Below are 18714 nucleotides of genomic sequence, written 5' to 3' on the forward strand. Positions count from 1 at the left end.
ACCAGGCGAACCCCCCGTTTCGTGGGATTTATGGGTGGACGCGTTTAAAGTATACATGAGAGTGGCTGGGGGAATGAAGTATAGTGATGATGAAAAGGAGGCAGCGCTATTAAAACTGTATTGGGACCGAGGCACTCAGAATTTTCAGACACCTTCCAGGTGAGGAAGTGTACATGCCAGGTGGTGGAGAAGGGGAGAGTGGAGCATGTTTAGGTCCCCGCGTGTGGTTGTGAGGGTGGGGACAGGGTATGTGGTTCTTGACGATGACAAGGTGGAGCAAGAGAAGGGTTGTTGTGTTAAGGGGTGCTGCTGGGGCACCGTCAGTTCATTGTGGTTCTAATTTGGAGTCTCAGTTCAGTGATTTCTCTGTGGAACAGCATGTGGGTGGGTCCACGGGGGAGTTGGAAGAGGGACATAATGAGGCATCTGCTGGTGACAGTCGTGAGGAGGGAGCGAGAGTGCCGTCTGAGGAGGAATTTGTTCCTCGGCATCGGGTAGGAATGGCGGCGTCTGTTGTGGGTGCGCATGCCTCCTGTCAGAATGAGGGATTATGAGTGGGAGGGTGGTAGTGAGTAACACGTGTGTGGTTAGCGTGCGTGTGCGTTCATGGCCACACCGTGACTGTGTTATTGCTGCAGTGTGCGTGTGACCTTGTCACGTGCATTCTTTGTTTGAATCTGTTTTTACCCAATATTCCCTTTTTCTCACATCACAAATAAGTGTTTCTCAGTTAACTAGTGCACATATTGTTCTGTTCCAATTTGTTCCCATTTTCTGTTGTTGCTTAATGTGTTATGTGCTAAGTGGGGGGAGGTGAAGTGTCATAATGCACTCGAATGCCGGCTCGCGTTGCTCCGCGGTCAGCATTCCAGGTGCAGTTGAATGGTTGAAATTGGGGCTTAGTGGCGGTGTGGCCATGGGGTCTGGCCTAGTAAATAAAGGACTTACCTCATCCACCGCCTCCGGAGTTCCTTCAAAATGCTTCTTGTTCCATAAGCTGAGAATCTGCAGAGTCCCAAGGCTCCACTTGGGATGGTGACTGTTGCAGCAATGTAGCCCAGAACAACGTCTGGCTAGCCTGATCAGTCTGGTACTCCAGATAGACCCAGCCCCCAACATCCTGTCACACACACACACACAACTACTGCTTTGCCTGAAGAAAGTCAAAACTAAAAGATTGCCAAAGGACGGGCGGAAAAATTGTACTTTAATTTACATTAAGCAGTAAAATGCAAACGTAAATTAGATTTTTTTTTGTTTTTTAAACACAATAACCATCTTGGACACATCATGCAAGTAACCGCAAAGTTGATAAAAAAAGTTATAGGACAAAGTGTCCCTATTGCACTTCACGGACACGGGTGTGTGTAGGAAAAGTGATGTGTGTGGGAAAAATAAAGAACTTTACTAAAGAGAACTGTGTTCGCCTGCACTGATAACCAAAGGGACTGATCAATTCCCCCAAAATCAGATCAGCTTAGCAAGGTACATGAAGCAAAAAGGCTTAACGTACCTACAAAAGTCAGAAAAGGTTAAAAAAAATAGCAAAAGGAAGGGTGTCCCATTGATGTTTATGGAGGGGAAAATGCAAAATGAAAAATACGTCCCAACTGTCTGAGGGACCAAAGGTGCATCCTGAGAACCACAAGGTCTGCAAAGGACCTCAAGTCAATCAGAACACATCCAAGGTTTGTGAGGGGCATCAAGCGAATCAGGAGAAAACCATGGTCTGGGGAAAGACGTGTAGCGAGTGTGGAGAAACCCAAGATGCAGGCAAGACCAGAAGTGAATGCTGAAATCTCCCCCTTCAGGACGGAAGACACTTGAACCGAAGGTAAAGAGACCTGAGGGGGGGGGGCGAGAAACCAGAAAGTGTACAAGTAGAAACGTGGGAACTTAACTTCAAGGTGAAAATAAATGAAGGTTTGATAAGAGTCACGAAAAGCCTGAATCCTGTGAGACGCCTTGGGATGTGGGGTGAAAGCAGATGGTCGGAAGTCTTATCCACCCACAGTGAGTAAACCCCTGGAGGAGCCTTCCAGGAGAATGTTTTCTAATGTGTTACATTAGTCAAGGTATGAACATTTGAGGTCTGTATATGAACTCTTTAGCGTTGGCCACATTTGGAACTTGTGTTACAGCATAGTGTAGACGGAAAGCCAAGTAGTTAAGGTTAGACTTTGGGACTTTCTGTTGGCTACCCCGTGGGATATTAATTTGTAGAGTAGGATGTCCCAGAGAGGGATACAGACTTAAGAATAGGTCAAGAACGTTATGATTTTTGTACATCAACCTATGGAGGTGTTGGACACCTGGAGATATCGCCACTTTGTCCTGACTCATCCCCAGCATTATTTGCTTTAGAAAGCCCCCAATGGCTTCCAGTATGCACCCCGCCTGCGATGCCCAGCAGCTATAGGCCTTCGGTCCAACCCTGCTCTAAAAAAAAAAACAAATAAAAAACAATCCCTTTTGAATCTCGACAGATGTGTCATTTTTCTGTCCTACAATAACCGCTAAAAGCTTGAATGGATTTGATATTTAGCTTCCACCTGCACTCCATATCTGCCATGAAAGAGATGGTTGGTTCCATTATTTTATTTAATCTCTAGACAAGATCATGACGCAACAAGGGGACACAGCTAATAAAAAAACTGTGCGTAAATTCCACAGGATTTGTAGCACTCGTGTTGAAACTGAGACAGTGAGGTGAAGAATCAGAGACAACAGCACTAATAACAGAACAAAGACATGTTTCGGGTTACCACGCAACTCATTACATCTTTGGCACAACTTTGGAAAGTTGATCTACAAAGAACACCAGCAATGGAGACATTTACATTGTCTTATCTGCTGCACACACTGGATCACTCTTGCCATACTATCTCAGAACAGTACTCTCCAGACCAGATCAGATCAGATCAGTTCAGTTCCAATTCTCCCCAGCTGGCGGACCTCCAACACAGCTGGAACCACCTCAGAATTCAGAGAACTCAAAGCAGTTGCTCTCTGGGAACGGATGACCTCCAGTGGCCAGAAAATGAAGGAAATCAATGTACAGAGAAAACTAGCCAACAGCAAGGTCCCTACAATGCAAACATAGGCTTATGTTCCAACAGTGAGGCAACCACGGCATTGAGACCAGTATATGGCACAACCAGTCAGCAGTAAGCTTTATTTCCAATTAGCACCCAGGGCTAGGGAGCAGCCAATCAGGTTCCTTGTATCGCGGCACAAAACTGCTAATCTCAAAACCTGGAGGCTGCTTCCCACACCCCTCAGCCCTCAGCACCATCTTCGGGCCACCCTCACTTATCTGTTTTTTTATTTTTTTTAAGGTTCCCTCGCTGCTGTACCCCCATCCCCCGTCCCATTTACCTCTTTTCATCGTCCGCGGCCCTTCTGCTGCTGCACTGTGGCCACCATGGAAATGGAAACCCTGCCTTCCAGATCCATGGCGGGCATCTTTAGACAGTATTTTCATACAATGAACGGGACATTGTGCGGGTCCTATTCGTTGAATGAAAATACAATTTTCTTAGCACTGCGGATTTCCCCACTGGAAACCCAGGGTGCTAATAGTGTTAAGCACCCGTTCCAAGGGCTGTAATGGGTGTTAACGTCCCGGGGCCCTCATTAAACACCCTAGCTTCGCTCAGCCTTTAACTTGGGCCCTTGGAACGGGTGCTTAATGCTATATTAGAAAGAAAAGTCACGACTGAAGGAAAGCGGGATCTGAATCGGAGCCTTGCCTAGAGCCAGCAGACTAGACCTTTGGATACTCTAGCCCCAGTCCAGCTAAACATCTAAGGCCACATGCTAGTTACCCTGCGAACACCAGAGATTGCCTCAACAGATACCTGCATATAATATACACACCAGCTGAGTGCATATAAAAGTTTCTTACTTGCCTGCAACAGTCGATAAAACGCATATATTAACTAACTTCGTGTGGACATTCCTTTGTTTGGCATTAGCCATGTTATAATGTATTTGTGTCACCCCACATCCCTCTAGAAAAGGCTGCCTTGGCTGATCGACCATAGCTATTACAGGTCAGATAAGGACATTTAAAAAGTACAACGAGCTTGCTTCGATCAAGGTCATGACTCATAGGTAATCTCTTACCTCTATCCCCACCCTTGTACTTATCAGACGAGGGCACAGAAAAAGTGAGCAGCAGAAATGCTATGGACGCCGGTCAGAAGAAAAGGGATCCTGTTGCGATGTTGGCCATTGAACACAGGCCTTAAAGTTCCTCTTCACAAGGTTTTACTTAAAACTAAGCAAATACTTAAAGTCTTTGTCACTAAGTAGCGGAGACACGCTTTGGTCCTCAGGGCTGTCCAAAACATTGTAACTATTCTCATGGAAAGCTAAACAAATCAAAAAGGGAAAAATGTACTGTTCTTGAAAAAAACTTCATGTTGTGTCATATTGCTCATGAATGATCCTCAATAGTTCTGGAATGATGTGCCTGCATTTTCCTGGTTCGCTAAAGCAAATGATGTACCATTGCACAGTAGAGCAGTGTACATAATGAGCATAAGAGACATTAATGCATATTGTTATGCGGGACCTAGGCAAGTGTAGGACAGTGACATTTAATTGGTTGCCTGTGTAATTTGGAGAATGCCTTCAATGAAGCAACCAATGAGCACAGACTGATCTTGAACAGACCACAAACTGCTGGGCCATAAACAGGGTGAACAAAATGTTTGTTACCTGATACATCTTGTACACTGAATACAGCGGGTCATGATTGTCTTCACTAGTGGCCCCAGGTTCTTGTCTTCCACTGCACGTTTACCCTCCATAAATCTGCTCCTGTCACTACCAAACATCATGGACTGATCCTGAAAAGAAAAGAAAAGCTAGACTATGAGAGATCAGAAACTAAAGTAGTAAACAAAACAGAATAAAATGAAAAAACAAGCTACCCAATAAAATGCAAAGGCATGCAGAGAGAGATGTAGAACTGGGGACTCCCACAAGCCATGCATTCAATATAGTACACTCTGTTTCACAGTATGATCAGTCAGTGACTCGAAAATCTTTTGGTGGGGCAACATTTACAAACCATTTCCTGCTTTAAAATGGATATGTTAGTTTGCATTAGCAGAATAGAACATTTTAAGTACAGCCTTAGTCTACAAGCACCCAGTAGTTACAACCTCAGTAGAACATTAAGTCCCATTATATTTGTAAGCAATTCTACAGAACTTCTAGCATGTTCCTCATTTGCATCACAGTCACCAGCCTGTGCCTCCCTTCTCTTCGATGTGCACCTTGCAAGTTTATCCTATTTGGAACTATTGCTTTAAGGGCAAGGTTGGTGAGCTAGCAGTGGTAATGGGTGAGGAGAATGTATCCACTGCTAGTCCTTCCAAGAGTAGGTGTTCATTAGACAGCATAGTTATATATGAGGTTTCCCTATTTCAAACATACGTAAACAGATTACCATAGGAAAATGCTTGAAGCGAGGGTTTATAGAAGGCACTCACTGGTCTTTTGTAACAAAGGATTAAACTGAACATTACAAAAGAAGAACTTCACATTTATTTTTTGCCAGGCTTTTTTGATAAGTAGCACAATAAAGGAGTTCCGGAACACCATGGATTGCGTAATGTAAAAACGTCCTTTGCAGAGTACACACAGATTAAACAGCCGATGAATGAGGGGGATCTAGGAAAAAGGATACCGATAGTTCTAATATAAATTAGAAATAAACTTAAGAATGAACAGTGGATGGGTGATATGATCTGGCATTTATAACGCACATATACACAAGTGTTTCAAGGCACAACGAGGCAAGGGAGGACAAAAAAAAAAAACGATCTTACTAGGCCTAGTGGCATTGAAATCGCACAAGTGCAGGGGAGAGGGAAGGGGAGAAGTGTGGGGGGATGGGCAAGTGCAGGTCATGGAATCAGAACAACAAGGAGTGCAGCCATCGGGTGGCAAGTGCGAGTGTTAAAAGTGCAGACAACAGTGCAGGAAGGGGATTGTAGGGTTACAGATACAGACCACAGAGCAGGGGATGCCAAGAGGCAGTGCAGGTGTAACTGGACGGGTAGGGACCTGGGCCCCGAGTTCAGAGGGTAGCCAGGTGACCAGTGCAGTATCAGACAGGAGAACAGCAGGGGAGAGGAAGAGAGAAGGCAGAAGCAAAGAGTAAGGTCTTGAGGTGCTTTTGGTACCGGAGATGGTTCCACTCAAGTTTCAGAGAGGCCATGAGGCTGTTCCAGAGGGAGGCGCCAGCCGAAGAAAGATCTGCCCCCAACTCGTTGCTTGGAGAAGCGACTGACCCTCAAGGAGTTGGAGGCGGAGGAGCGAAGAGCTAGAGTAGGAAGCTTTTTCAGAAGAAAGAGTTGGAGGTATTGCAGTCCCAAGCCCCAAAAGGCCTTGTTGACAAATCAGAGGGTCTTGAACTTGATCCTTACTGCCACTGGGAGCCAATGGAGAGATTGCAGGGCTGGAGATACGGTTCCTGGGCTTGTGGCCAAGGACAAGTCTTGCAGTCCTGTTCTGGATGAGTTGTAGAGGATGGAGAGCCTGCTGTGTAACCGGTGCCCGTTTTACCCCCTCTTTCCAATCGACCTGGGGGTCCCGAAAATGACAACTGTCCAAGAGGCTGGGGCGACCCACTAGTCTCAGGAAGATCTGCATTTCGTGCCATCCCTCGGCGAGCAGCAACTTTGCTGGGATGCTATCCGCCAATACCCGCGAGGATAGCTCAGGGGCAAGGCGACACAGAGCAACACAGGTTCAATCCCCGGGTCCATGCTTAGAAACCTCTGGGTATTAAGCGTATTATAAATAACCAATTACAAATTATCCAGGGACCCCGAGCCGTCCCACTCAGGGCGACTACAGCAAAACAAAAGAGGCGATGGCTGGAAGGTTTAGAATTAATCCGAACCGCTGGCATTGCTATGGGCAACACTCCAGTCTATCTTTCTTCGCCTGCTAAATCATTACAAAAGAGAAAAGATCATAAGCAAATCAGGCTTGGTCCGATCCCAAAAGGGGCAGTCTAGCCCAAAGTGCTTTGTCACATCCCTTCTGCAAGAGATCATCACCCCTTTTGTTTTGCTGTAGTCACCCCAAGTGGGACGGGTATGCCCAGACGTGGGTCCCGTGCCTGCTTGGCCTAGAGACCCAAGCTACTCCTCCTTGATGATGCCCAACAAGGCTGAAATCTGTTTGGGGATGCTTGTGATCTCGTGCAGAAGGGAAGTGACCAAGCAGTGACCACCTGGGGTGGGATCAAGACTGATTTGCATATTGTCTTTCCCCTTTTGTAATGGCTTGGCAGGTGAAGAACGCTGGTCTGGAGGTGTGCCCAGAGCAATGCCAGAGGTTAAGATTAATTCTAAACGGTCCAGCCATCACCCCTATCTGTTTTGCTAAAGTGCTTCTTAAACGGTATGCTTTCCCTGAACTGCTTCGTTGCACTTCTAAAAAAGTTTACTGTGTTCATACTGATCCCTGAGTAGCTTAATTCTCCTCTAGAAAGTAGGAATTACTTTACTAGCTCTGAACTGTGTTCTTAAAAGTCATACTGTAACTGTATCCCTTCATAATAGAAGAAAGTTAGATACGTTGAAGGGTAACGCGGGTAGGTCACAAATAAATGATACATTTGGATGGTTGATATGAAAAAGCCCATTGAGCAATAGTTGTTATCCACCCAAGTGTGAAATACGTGTTGGCAATAGTTAGTTATTGATGTATTGAGAAAACAAGAATTGTTATAATTTGTTGGGTACTTATGTAAACATATTCGACATAGCTGAACTGTCCATTATGAAGCATTATTGGATATGCATAATATCAATGAAGAATTATGTTAAAAAGCAACTAATTAAAACAGGAAGTCAGCACACTGGAGATATAAGGTGTTTTTGATCTTAGCCTACCGCATTTGCCTTCATGTGTGTTTCTGATCTCAGCCCAACGCATTTGCCTTCATGTGCGTTTCCGATTTCCAGACCGAATATATAATATGTGGATTTTGCTAACTGTACCTTAACGGCCACCTCCCTCTTAAGAGTGAAGTCAGACTGTTCTGTGAGACAATCATTGAGGGAGTGTGAACAAACTTGGACACATTGAGCACACCTTCAGGTTTGATCTTTTTTTGAGCCACTTAACAGGGTGCTTCAGAAAAACCTCCCTAAAAGAATGTTTTGTAAACTCCTTTATATTGTTCCCTCAATGAGGTAACCATGTGCTCATTGGCAACTGGATATAACTCATTCTGCTAACTCAAATTGATTGTTTGAAGAGTGAAACTATATGCCACGCAGTCAACCCTTTAAATTGGTGAATTCTCAGCCCTTTGGGCTTTCAGTCAGTACGTTTTAAAAAGAAATTGGACATAGTGGTAGTCTGAACATTTTTCATTCAGGTTCCCTCGTTCTTATTCTGTTAACTGGTTTAGTTTCTTGACTGCTCTTATTTGTCTCTTCGAGCCCATTGTGGTTTACTAAATTGTTCCTGTCTCGTTTGTGTCTCGTCTGCTCTTGTAACTGCCCCTAGTTTTCCCCCCCTTCTGTGTTCCCCCCCCTTCTGTGTTCCCCCACCCTCACCTCTCCCCCTCTCTGTCTCCCTCCCCTGCATCCTCTATGGTGCCCTCTGTCTCTCCTATCTTCTCTAGCTGCTTCTCTATTGACTATCCTGTCCTTCTCACTAGGTCTGGTAGGAAGAAGTTCAAAAAGGACATCCTGGTCTCCAACCCAGGCCTCCCTATCGCCGATACCTATACCAGCGCTTCCTCCAGACAGACCCTCACTGACATCCTCTTTGTCGGTCCTTCGCCAGACCTATGGACTCCACATAGGGTCTCTGTGCCCTCTCCTTTTTCCTCCACTCCCATTAATGGTGGCCCCCGGTGAGAGGTCCTCTTGGCCCCCTTCCACGCCTCTATGATCATCATTAATGTTTACCTAAATGGCACTGTCTTGGTCCAAGGGCCTTAGGCCAACCTCCTCTTTGATAGACGCTTCCGGCGCCGCCTCCACTTCCTTTCCTCTCCGGCTGTCCCTTATTTCCTTCTCCGGCTTCCTTGCCATCTCTCTGGCATCTTCCTCCTCCGCGTTGACTACCTTGCCCTCTCCTCCTTCCTCGTCTGCACACCCTCAGGCTGCTTTACATTTCCGCAGGGAGTACCTCTGACCTGCACCCCTCCCCAGAAGTCTTTCAAGGGTGGCAACCTTTTCCACACTGCTACTCTAAACTCGCAATCAGATGTCAAACACTCCTCTGACATCTGTCCTCTCCTGGAAGAACTCAACCTTGATGCCCTCTGTATTACCGAGACATGGTTCAAAGCTAGATCTGTCACGACTTTTGACACTCTCCTCCCTGATGGCTACAAGATCCCCTCCGTGCTCACATCCAACCGTCCCGGTGGGGGTGTAGACTTGATCTTCCCAGAGTGGATCCTTTCCTCCGTCATTCCTATGCAGGCCTAATCCTCCTTTGAATGCCTGGTCTGTAGGCTCTCTCTCTCCTGACCGCTCTCTCACTGTGGCTACTATCAACTGACCACCTGGTCAGGTAACCTCCTTTCTCTCCGAGTGGGCGGACCTCTCCTCCTCCATTCTGGCCTCGACTACTCAACTCCTCCTCATTGGAGACCTCAACATCCACCTGGATGCTTCCTGTCCCTCCTCTGGACTCTTCCGCAATCTCTGCGACTCTTTCTCGCTCTATTCTTCCCTCTGGCTTGACTCACTCTGCAGGGCACGCTCTGGATGTTCTGATCTCAGACCTCCCCTTTATAACCCTCTTAACACTCCTCTCTCTCCTGGCGTGACCATTTTCTCCTCATCTCTCTCTCTACCCCTCCGGCCGAGCCAACCGCCACACTGCCACCCACCTTCTCAGTCATCCGACCCATGAAGCGTGCGTCAGTTGAGGCTTTCGCCGCCACTTCCTCTCATTCTCCTGCACCTCTGGCTGACTCATCTGGACACAGCCCTCTCCAACTTCCACTCTTCTATCTCTGACTCTTGATATTCCTGCCCGTGTCATGAGGAGCTGCTTGAAGCCCAAAGCAAAGTGCAACTCGTGGTACGACTCAGACCTCGTCACCCTTAAACGCAAGTGTAGGGTGGATGAGAGGAAATGGCTGGCATCTTGTGCATCCTCTGACAAACTGGCCTGCCGCCTGCTCCAAAGGCAGTACCGACTGTCCACACTAAGAAGAGAGCTCACATCCAAGCCTGCGTCTCTGCAGCATCTAACAACTCGGACAAACTCTTTAAAATCTGCAAAGAGCTGGCCAATCCTGCTGCAGTCTCTACCTCTCCTGTCCCCTCCTAGGCTCTCTGCACGGCCTTGGCTTCACACTTCATCTAAAAAACCCAGGACATCCTGTCCCTCCTCTCCTCCTCTACCTTTGGCCTTCCTGCGGCCACCTCTCCTCCTCCCTTCTCTTCCTTTGTTCATCTCTGACAAGGTTTCTAGACCTCTCCGATCTATGAAAGTCTTGTCAAAACAGGTTCTTCCCTGTTCATCCAGAACAATCAAAGACCACATGTTCTAGCCTTGGCGGACATCTGCAACCACTCTTTCACAACTGGAACCTTCTCTTGCCCCCCCCCTTGAAGCATTCTTGTGCACCCTCTTCTCAAGAAACGCTAAGCCGACCCCTCCTGTCCGGCTAACATCGGCCAATCTCGATTACTCCTTTCCTGGACAAACTCTTGGAAAAGCTGGCCATGTCCCAGCTTAATCTTCACATTGAATCTGTTGGTTGTCTCCATGACCATCAATCTGGCTTCACAGCATACAACAGCATGGAAACTGCTCTCCTGAACATCCGTGAAGACCTGCCCTCTAACCTTCATGCAAACCACCACTATGTCCTCATCCTACTCCATCTTCTCCTTTTGATAGGTCAACCAAGCCATCCTGCTCAACCGGCTCCGTTATAACCGGTTTATCACTGATCGCGCCTTGGCCTGGCTGACCCCTTTCCTCTCTGACCGACCCTCGCATGTCCAACTTGGGTCCTTCCTCTCCTCTTTCTCACTCTCTACCTGTGGTGTACCCCAGGGGTCTAATCCTTCTCCCTGGCTGGTCAACCAATACCTGGCACCTCTCGCCCACCACATAGCTGCACTCTGCTCCCACATTCAGTGCTATGCGGATGACTTTGCTTACTTTCAGGCTCACCTCAGCCGCCTCTTCACCCTCTCTCATCCCGGATTGTCTGTCTGCAATCCAGAAGTGGTGTGCCGCCAATGATCTCTGCCTTAATGCCAGTAAGATGGAGATCCTCATCGGCTCACCTGCCCCTTCTTTTCCCGTCACTCTCTGACCGGCCACTCGGGGCCCTCTTCCTGCTCCCACCTCTGAGGCTAACAACCTCAGGGTCATCTTCGACTCCACTCTCTACCAGCTGCCCTTCCTCAGAGGTATTCTTCCTGCTCACTGTCTCCAGAGCTCTGGTTCTCTCTAGGCTGGACTACTGCAACAGCCTCTTTCTAAATCTACCTGCCGTCGTCGAGTTGTCGTTTTCCGAGGTCGATTGGAAGGAAGGGGTACAACAGGCACTGGTTACAGAGCAGGCTATCCGGTCGCTGGAATTTGTTATAGAAGTCTTTTCTTCATCTTCTTCGGATTTGGTTCCAGTGGTCGACTTGTCAGCAGCTTCCAGAATCTGACTATTTATCAGGAACTACAGCATACCCTCTGCAAATTCTCCCTGCAGAAAGGGGTGGATGGCTGTCCAATCAGGACAACCAGCTCCACAGTAGGAATGGTTCCTTTCAGGAAAGGTGTAAGAGAGGCTGCAAAGTTTTGCACTCCTCCCTCACTTCCTGCCTTCACAGACAGATTTTGAGGGAGATACTTATCCTCAGCAGGTGCCTCCCTCGGGAATAGCCTCCCTGCTACCCTCCGTCTTGAGCCCGACCTTCTTAAGTTCCGGAAACTCCTCAAGACCTTCCTCTTCTTTGGTCTCCCTCTACCCTGCTAACCTAGCCCTCTGCATCTCTCCCTATTCTTCCCCTACAGCTTGCTGACTGGCTGCCTGGTGTACCTGAGAGTCTCACCAGCCCCGGGCACCCCCACCAGTCCTCTCTCGCACTTGCCTCAAGGGCCTACATCCACCAACCTTCACAGCACTTAGAAATAACCCAATAGAGTGGCTCTTTCTGCACTTACCCCAGCCTACACCGACTGGGTGCACTCGGACCGCCCCTCCCTTGTTACTGTCTATGCACTTGCACGATCCAAATGCAATGTACCTGAACACCGTCCGTCTGTTCTCCCCAGTCTTCTCCCCCTTTGCACTGTTAAAACTGCAGAATCGCTGTCAGGCCGATTTGCGGTGTCTTAAATGTTAAATGTATATTACGCACTTATTGTGCCTGTGCAGACTATTTATCGTCTCAGAATTTCAAGGACTCCGAACAAGTGTTTTTCCCCTTGTTCCCACCCTCCTGCAGCACTTTGACACATTTTCCTGTGTATAGGCGCTATATAAATAAATTCAATACACTCTAGCGCCTCGGTGGGGAACACAAAGGGCTCCCGCCGAAGACAAAACTTCAACCAGGATCTTTCCCGCCTAAGACGGCAGAAGACACAAGAAACAAGGCGAGACATAAAAAGGTTGCCCCCAAAGTAAAAGACAAGGGGAGAGGGGAAAAAGATTCCCACTAACCTAGGGACAAGGGAAAAATAATCAAGACCAGCAAAAGGTTCTGGGATTGACACAGGTCAGGAAGATTTATCACATATATGAAAATCTTACCTAACATTGTCCAATTGTTTTTTTTATCCTTGTTTGCACATCAATGTAATATCCTACTTGCTCTTGCTTCTTATGACTCAAGTTACTAGAATTAATGCTTGATCATAGTGGATGTTTGAACTCGGTTCAATTTTAATACTATATTCTCCTTTGTATAGATTGTGCACGGAATTTACCACATTCCCACTAAGTGAAACAGCATCAATAGCACATATTTTTCAACTTGTGCTTGGCCAAACATGTGAAACAATTCTGAAAGCTTGAAAACATCAAGGTAAAAAATTACATTTGAAAGATGGATAGACAGGGCAGCGGGAATGCTTCCCTGACGAACAGCTGCAGGAGTGGGATGCCCAGTGTCCACAATGTAGACGACTAGTTACCAGAGCAGCAACAGCACATTAATGCGCATCCATATAGGAGGCTTCTCATCATAGCCCTGAACAAAGGGAGAGCATCTGTCTTAGTGATAGAACTTCAAACTGCATAGTCAACACAGAACCCGAGGTCTTGCATTCCTTCTTTACATACCAGTACAAAAGACCAGGCACTGGTAGTGGGCTCAATCACTCAAAGGTCAATCATCCAGGCAAGCTACAGGAAGGACGGACCTCAGAAGGGCAACAAAGGCTGCCCACAAAGAGTTCAGCACAGAAGGCAGGCAGGAAGATTAGGGGGTTTCAATCAAGATTCTCCTGCACAAAGACGTTCAGCATAGGGCCAAGCTGCATGTGGCAACCTTGACCACCAAACGATTCTAGGTACTCATCCTGATGGCCAGGGAGTCTATGTACTATGTTGGTTCTCAGCATTTCTTCCTAATCAGAGCACCAATATCTTGTTGGGGGATCATTACTCCTGACAAAGATAATACAAGATGCAGTGGTTCCTCAAGAATGCTCCTACTGAAAACCAGTACTTGCAAAGTCCCTCAAGAATCCCCTTACTGAAAACCAGTACTTGCTGTAGGAAGTCACTGCTAATGAGAGGTTACCTAACACTACTTCAAGCGCATGGTAAATCATGATCTACACGGACCAGACTGCTCAAAATTCAGTCCATTATGAACACCTAAATGGTCTTCTAGATAGCTCTAAAACTGAGTTTCTGATTTGTAATCTAGCCAATGCAAGAAAGAGGGGAAATAATCCCCTACGCTTTCTAATTGGTAATCTCGCTCTTCCAATTCCACCCAAAGTCAAAAAATGTTGTGTCGATTATGATTCCCATTTAGCCACAACTACCTAAATCGACTAAATAATAATTTTACAAAGTACTATTGTTGTATTGTCATCTGTACAGGAAGATTTAATCCCATTGGGTTGTACAGCAAGAGCAATAATTGGCTCAAAATAAAATTGCTGTAAAACCTTTTACATGGGCGGTACAAAACATTTTGTAACTTCAATTCTTCAAAACAAAATTGCAAAGACCAGTTAATGCTCCACTTTTTCCCAAACCATCCCTTATCTTTAATAAACGTCCCTGCTTACCAATACAGGAACTTATTATTTGGTTTTTAATTGGGCATTTTAACTCACAAATGTATCTTCCAAACTAATACAACCTCTTACCTCTCTAATAAGATTGCCTTTACCAACCAAATAGCAACCAACAAACTCCAAAAGCACATCTCTTTAACGCATGTTTGCTTAATCTAAAAAGCACAGGTGGCAACATTTTCAAGCCAAGCTGTGTCTATTTGAAAGTTTCTTCCACCCACTTTAAGAGCGCAGACCAGTTTCAGTCATTTTAAAAAACAAACTATAAACACATTGCTACTCGAGGTACTTAAATCAGTAGTTTGAGGTACATCATTCGATTAGCATCTGACTATACATTATACTATGTTCATTTAGCGCTTTAAAGGGGAAGTCTCTCAGGAATTGTATTGGCCCGCATATGTCGATCGATCTGAATTTCATTTCCAATATATCTTACCTTTGTTTTTCTCACATTTACACATGTGAAACGTACGGGTCGGAAACTGCCATCTTGTGCTGATCTTATATGTTGAGCCCTAAATTAAAGTGCCCTGGCAGCAGTAAATCAGCCCACCCCTCAAGTTGGCAGCGACATGTCAAACCAATATGCTCCACCTCTTCTCATGACGTTGGTGCACAGCTTATCCAAAACGTACCCCGTCATCACATTCACCAACGAAAACCAAACACACAAACGCAATAAAAGTTTACTTTCTTTTCACAAAACGAAGACAACTTACACTTAAGAAAACACTAATAGTCAGGATTTTACCAAGTCGTGACATTTTTACATTCAAGTTCAACATAAAACATTACATCCAAGGAATCTTTTAAATCTTTGAGAACCTAATGATTACTAGAAAAAGTTTATTGGCAAGCCATAGTTTGAGTGTCACATTCCATTAAAAGGTTTCAGATTGCCTTAATCGATCTGTACTTGAATTGTGAAGTCCAAGTTCTGTGTGGTAAAATCAAATGCACTTCTTTTTGGTTTTTGTATGGATGCACATGTCGTTCCATTTGTGATGAAAAAGATTCTCCTTTCACGTCGAAATGCAGCACTTTGCCATCCGTACTTATTCATACCATAAATGGTGGCATGCTGCTCTGTATCATTGGCAGTGCAAATTGGCAAACTGGTGCTTTGCGATCGTCCCAGAATATGGTCATTACTGTTCCATTACTGATGGTTAACTTCCAGTTCTGGTTGCAGAACCCATTCACAGTAAGAATGTAGCCATGGCGCGCACACACATCCGTAGGACACAAATATGTAAATGTGGGAAGGAAAAAAAATATATCAGTACCCAACTGAAAAAATAAGTTGGATAAAATTCAACATGTTAATTAAAATCTAGATTTTCGTTAAAATTTACATTTTACGAGGTACACCATTTGCCATTTAGGATTACAACTTTCACCTCTAACTTCCAGTGTTACGTGGATGACACGCAACTATCTTCCTCCTCCTCCTCCTCCTCGACTGGCGGCACTGGGACCTCCCTCTCCCTGTAACCATCTGTGCACCTGCACGATCCGAAAACACTCTGCCTGAAGATAGTCTGTTCCCCCTTGTCTTCACCTCTTAATTGCACTTGCTAAAACTACAGAATCGTCGTCAGGCCCATTTGCTGTGTCTCAACTGTTAAATGTATCACATGCACTTACTCTGCCTGTGCAGACTTCTCGTCTCAGAATTTCAAGGCCTCAGAGCGACTGTTTTTCCCCCATGTTTCCACCCTCCTTGAGCGCTTAACACTTGCCTTTGTGTAGGCGCTTTATAAGACATGCATTACTTACCATAAAAGCATTTCTGATGATTGTATCTGCTTAGATACATATGCTGTGCATATAGTCCGACATCCAGTTTTAACCGCAGAGTATTGCATCTTGTCTTTCGAGAATCGAAAGGGGACGCTGACATGGGCATGCCTACAACACTTTCCCTACGTGACGTGAACCCAAAATCCCTCACGCGTCGAGGTCCCTCTGATTGTATTTTATCTGCCGTGAGGGAGCCTATGAGTATCGTGAGTGAGTACAGAAGAGAGAGAAATTAGTAAGACTTCTATGTTCCTTCCATCCGAGCAGGGAGGAAGGGTGGACACATGTGAATCTAAGCAGATACAATCATCAGAAATTCTTTTACGGTAAGTAATGCATGTCTTCTGATGCTTGTTAATCTGCTTAGAATCACATGCTGTGCATAGACTAGCGGAGCAGTACCTGGAGTTGGAGGTGGGTTGTGAGAAGCAACAGTAGTGAAAAGATGTCTTCGTACTGCTTGTACCACCTGAGAATCAGACCTGGAATGAGTGTCTAGGCAATAATGTTTTGTAAAGGTGTATACAGAACTCCAGGTTGCCGCTTTGCAAATGGACTCTAGGGGAACATTTGCAATGAATGCTATGGAAGCCCCAGTGCCTTGAGTAAAATGCACTCTAGGCTTGAAGGGCAGTTCTTTCTTAGCAAGAGTGTAACAGAGTGTGATACATTTGACAATCCACCTTGAGATTGCCGATTTAGAGACAGGATCCCCTTCTCTACCAGCTGCCACTGAAACAAAAATTTGGTTTGTCTTTCTCAGTGGTTTAGTTCTGTCCAGGTAAAACATGACTGCCCTACGCACATCTAATGTGTGTAGGCTTCTTTCAGCCATGTTAGTAGGGTTCTGAAAGAAAGTAGGCAGTTCTATTGATTGGTTCACATGAAATTTGGAAATAAATCTAGCCACAAATCGAGGGGTGAGTGCGCAGAACCACCTTACCTCTGAACTGTAACAAAAGGGTCTAGAACTGAAAAGGCCTGAAGTTCACTTCCAATAGAAGTGATAGCCACTAGGAAGGCTATTTTATAGGTAAGATCTTCGAGACTTGCCTTATGCATAGGTTCAAATGGAGACCCCATAAGTCTGGTTAATACCACATTCAGGTCCCATCCGGGAGCTGGATTAGAAATGGGGGGGATGAATCCTCTTGACCCCTTCCATGAAAGCCTCAACTGGTATCTTCCTCCACGACCCCTTCTGTTGTGACGTAGTGTAGGCTGAGAGAGCAGCTAAGGGAACCTTAAGGGAATTAAAAACCAGCACTGAGTTAAGTAAGCGAGTCAGCTACAATACAGTGTGGGTGGGAGAGCAGTCAATGGGATTGACCCCCTTGTTCTTGCACCAGATAACGAAGCGTTTCCATTTACTGGAATAGCAATATCGGGTGTTAGGTTTTCTCGCTTCCCTAAGTAGGTCCATGCATCTCTGAGGGTGTTGCAGGTGTCCGAACTCTATGACCTCAGAAGCCAGGCCGCTAAGTTCAATGTTTGCGGGCATGGGTGGAGTGCCTCCCAAGGTAGTTTCCCTGGGGGAGATAGAGACATCTCCATCAGATGAGCGAACCAGGGTTGGCGGGCCCACATGGGGGCCACCAATATCATGGTGACTGGTTCCAAGTGCATCTTGTTGCGCCGGATAGGGGGGTGGGGGGGGGGAATGGATGGAGGCGAGGGTAAACAAATTTCCCTGACCATGTGATCAGAGTCCGTTCCCCTTGGAATGGTTCTGGGGGTACCTGGAGACGTAGTCTTGGCATGGAGTGTTCTCCAGAGTTGCGAACAGGTCACTCTCTGGGAAGCCCCATTCTGCGAAAACATTGGAGACTATGTCTTCGTGTAATCGCCATTCGTACTCCATGGGTAGTGGGAAATCTCTGCCGAGTAAGTCTGCCAGAAGATTGAGTTCCCCTGGAAAATGTTGCGACAACAGGAACATGTGTTTGTGAGCCCACTTACAAATTTTCCAAATTTTCTGGGACAGTTTGAACAGCCCTGGAGAGCGAGTGCCCTCCGTTTGTTCAGATAATACATGGCTGTGGTTCTGTCTGAGGATAAGGACTGTCTTCCCTTGCAGTTGTGTCTGGAAGGCTTTCAGTGCTTCGAATACTGCCAACAGTTCCGACAGATTTATGTGGTTGGATGCTATATCCGACGACCAAACTCTTATCAATGACAAATCCTTCGGGAAAATATGCATTACTGCACCCAGAGTTTTCACATGGCTGATATTAGGCCACGCCAAAATGAAACATGAACCATTGTTCGATAGCCCTGAAGATCTACAAAAAAATGTAGAAAATTATGAGTGATCGGGGCACTCGTGAGCCTGACCAAGATGCCCACAGGTTGATGTTGCTCCTGCACTGACAAGCAGAGAACACCTGATTGTGCTCCGATTCGAGACGTTAAGCAGTGGTGCACGGATGGGCCGACTGCCACTGTGCTGGATCCCGGCTCATGGGAGAAACACTGTGTATACGGCTGAGCGGCTTGGTGGAGGGCCACACTCCATGCCAGCAACAGAACGGCCCGCAACCCGCCTTTCGGATCACATGTAGACTTGATATGCCGCTGAATATCTGTCCTGTATACAGCCTCTCTAATGACCTCCCTTGAGCGGATTGCCGCCTA

General features: G+C 46.2%; 1 protein-coding gene across 3 annotated transcripts in view; it reads right to left on the minus strand.

The window, feature by feature from the left end:
- The window catches only part of NDUFS1 (NADH:ubiquinone oxidoreductase core subunit S1), a 1009292-nt gene that overhangs the window by 718283 nt on the left and 272295 nt on the right, over nucleotides 1-18714 (minus strand). For all 3 annotated transcript variants that reach the window (XM_069615565.1, XM_069615566.1, XM_069615564.1), the window contains exon 7: nucleotides 4726-4856. In XM_069615565.1, the coding sequence (XP_069471666.1) occupies nucleotides 4726-4856 (131 nt within the window). The remainder of the gene's footprint in view (nucleotides 1-4725; nucleotides 4857-18714) is intronic.

This window comes from Ambystoma mexicanum, chromosome 9 (genome assembly GCF_040938575.1).
Source record: "Ambystoma mexicanum isolate Mex_15411 chromosome 9, UKY_AmexF1_1, whole genome shotgun sequence".
In the NCBI taxonomy this organism is placed as follows: Eukaryota; Metazoa; Chordata; class Amphibia; order Caudata; family Ambystomatidae; genus Ambystoma; species Ambystoma mexicanum.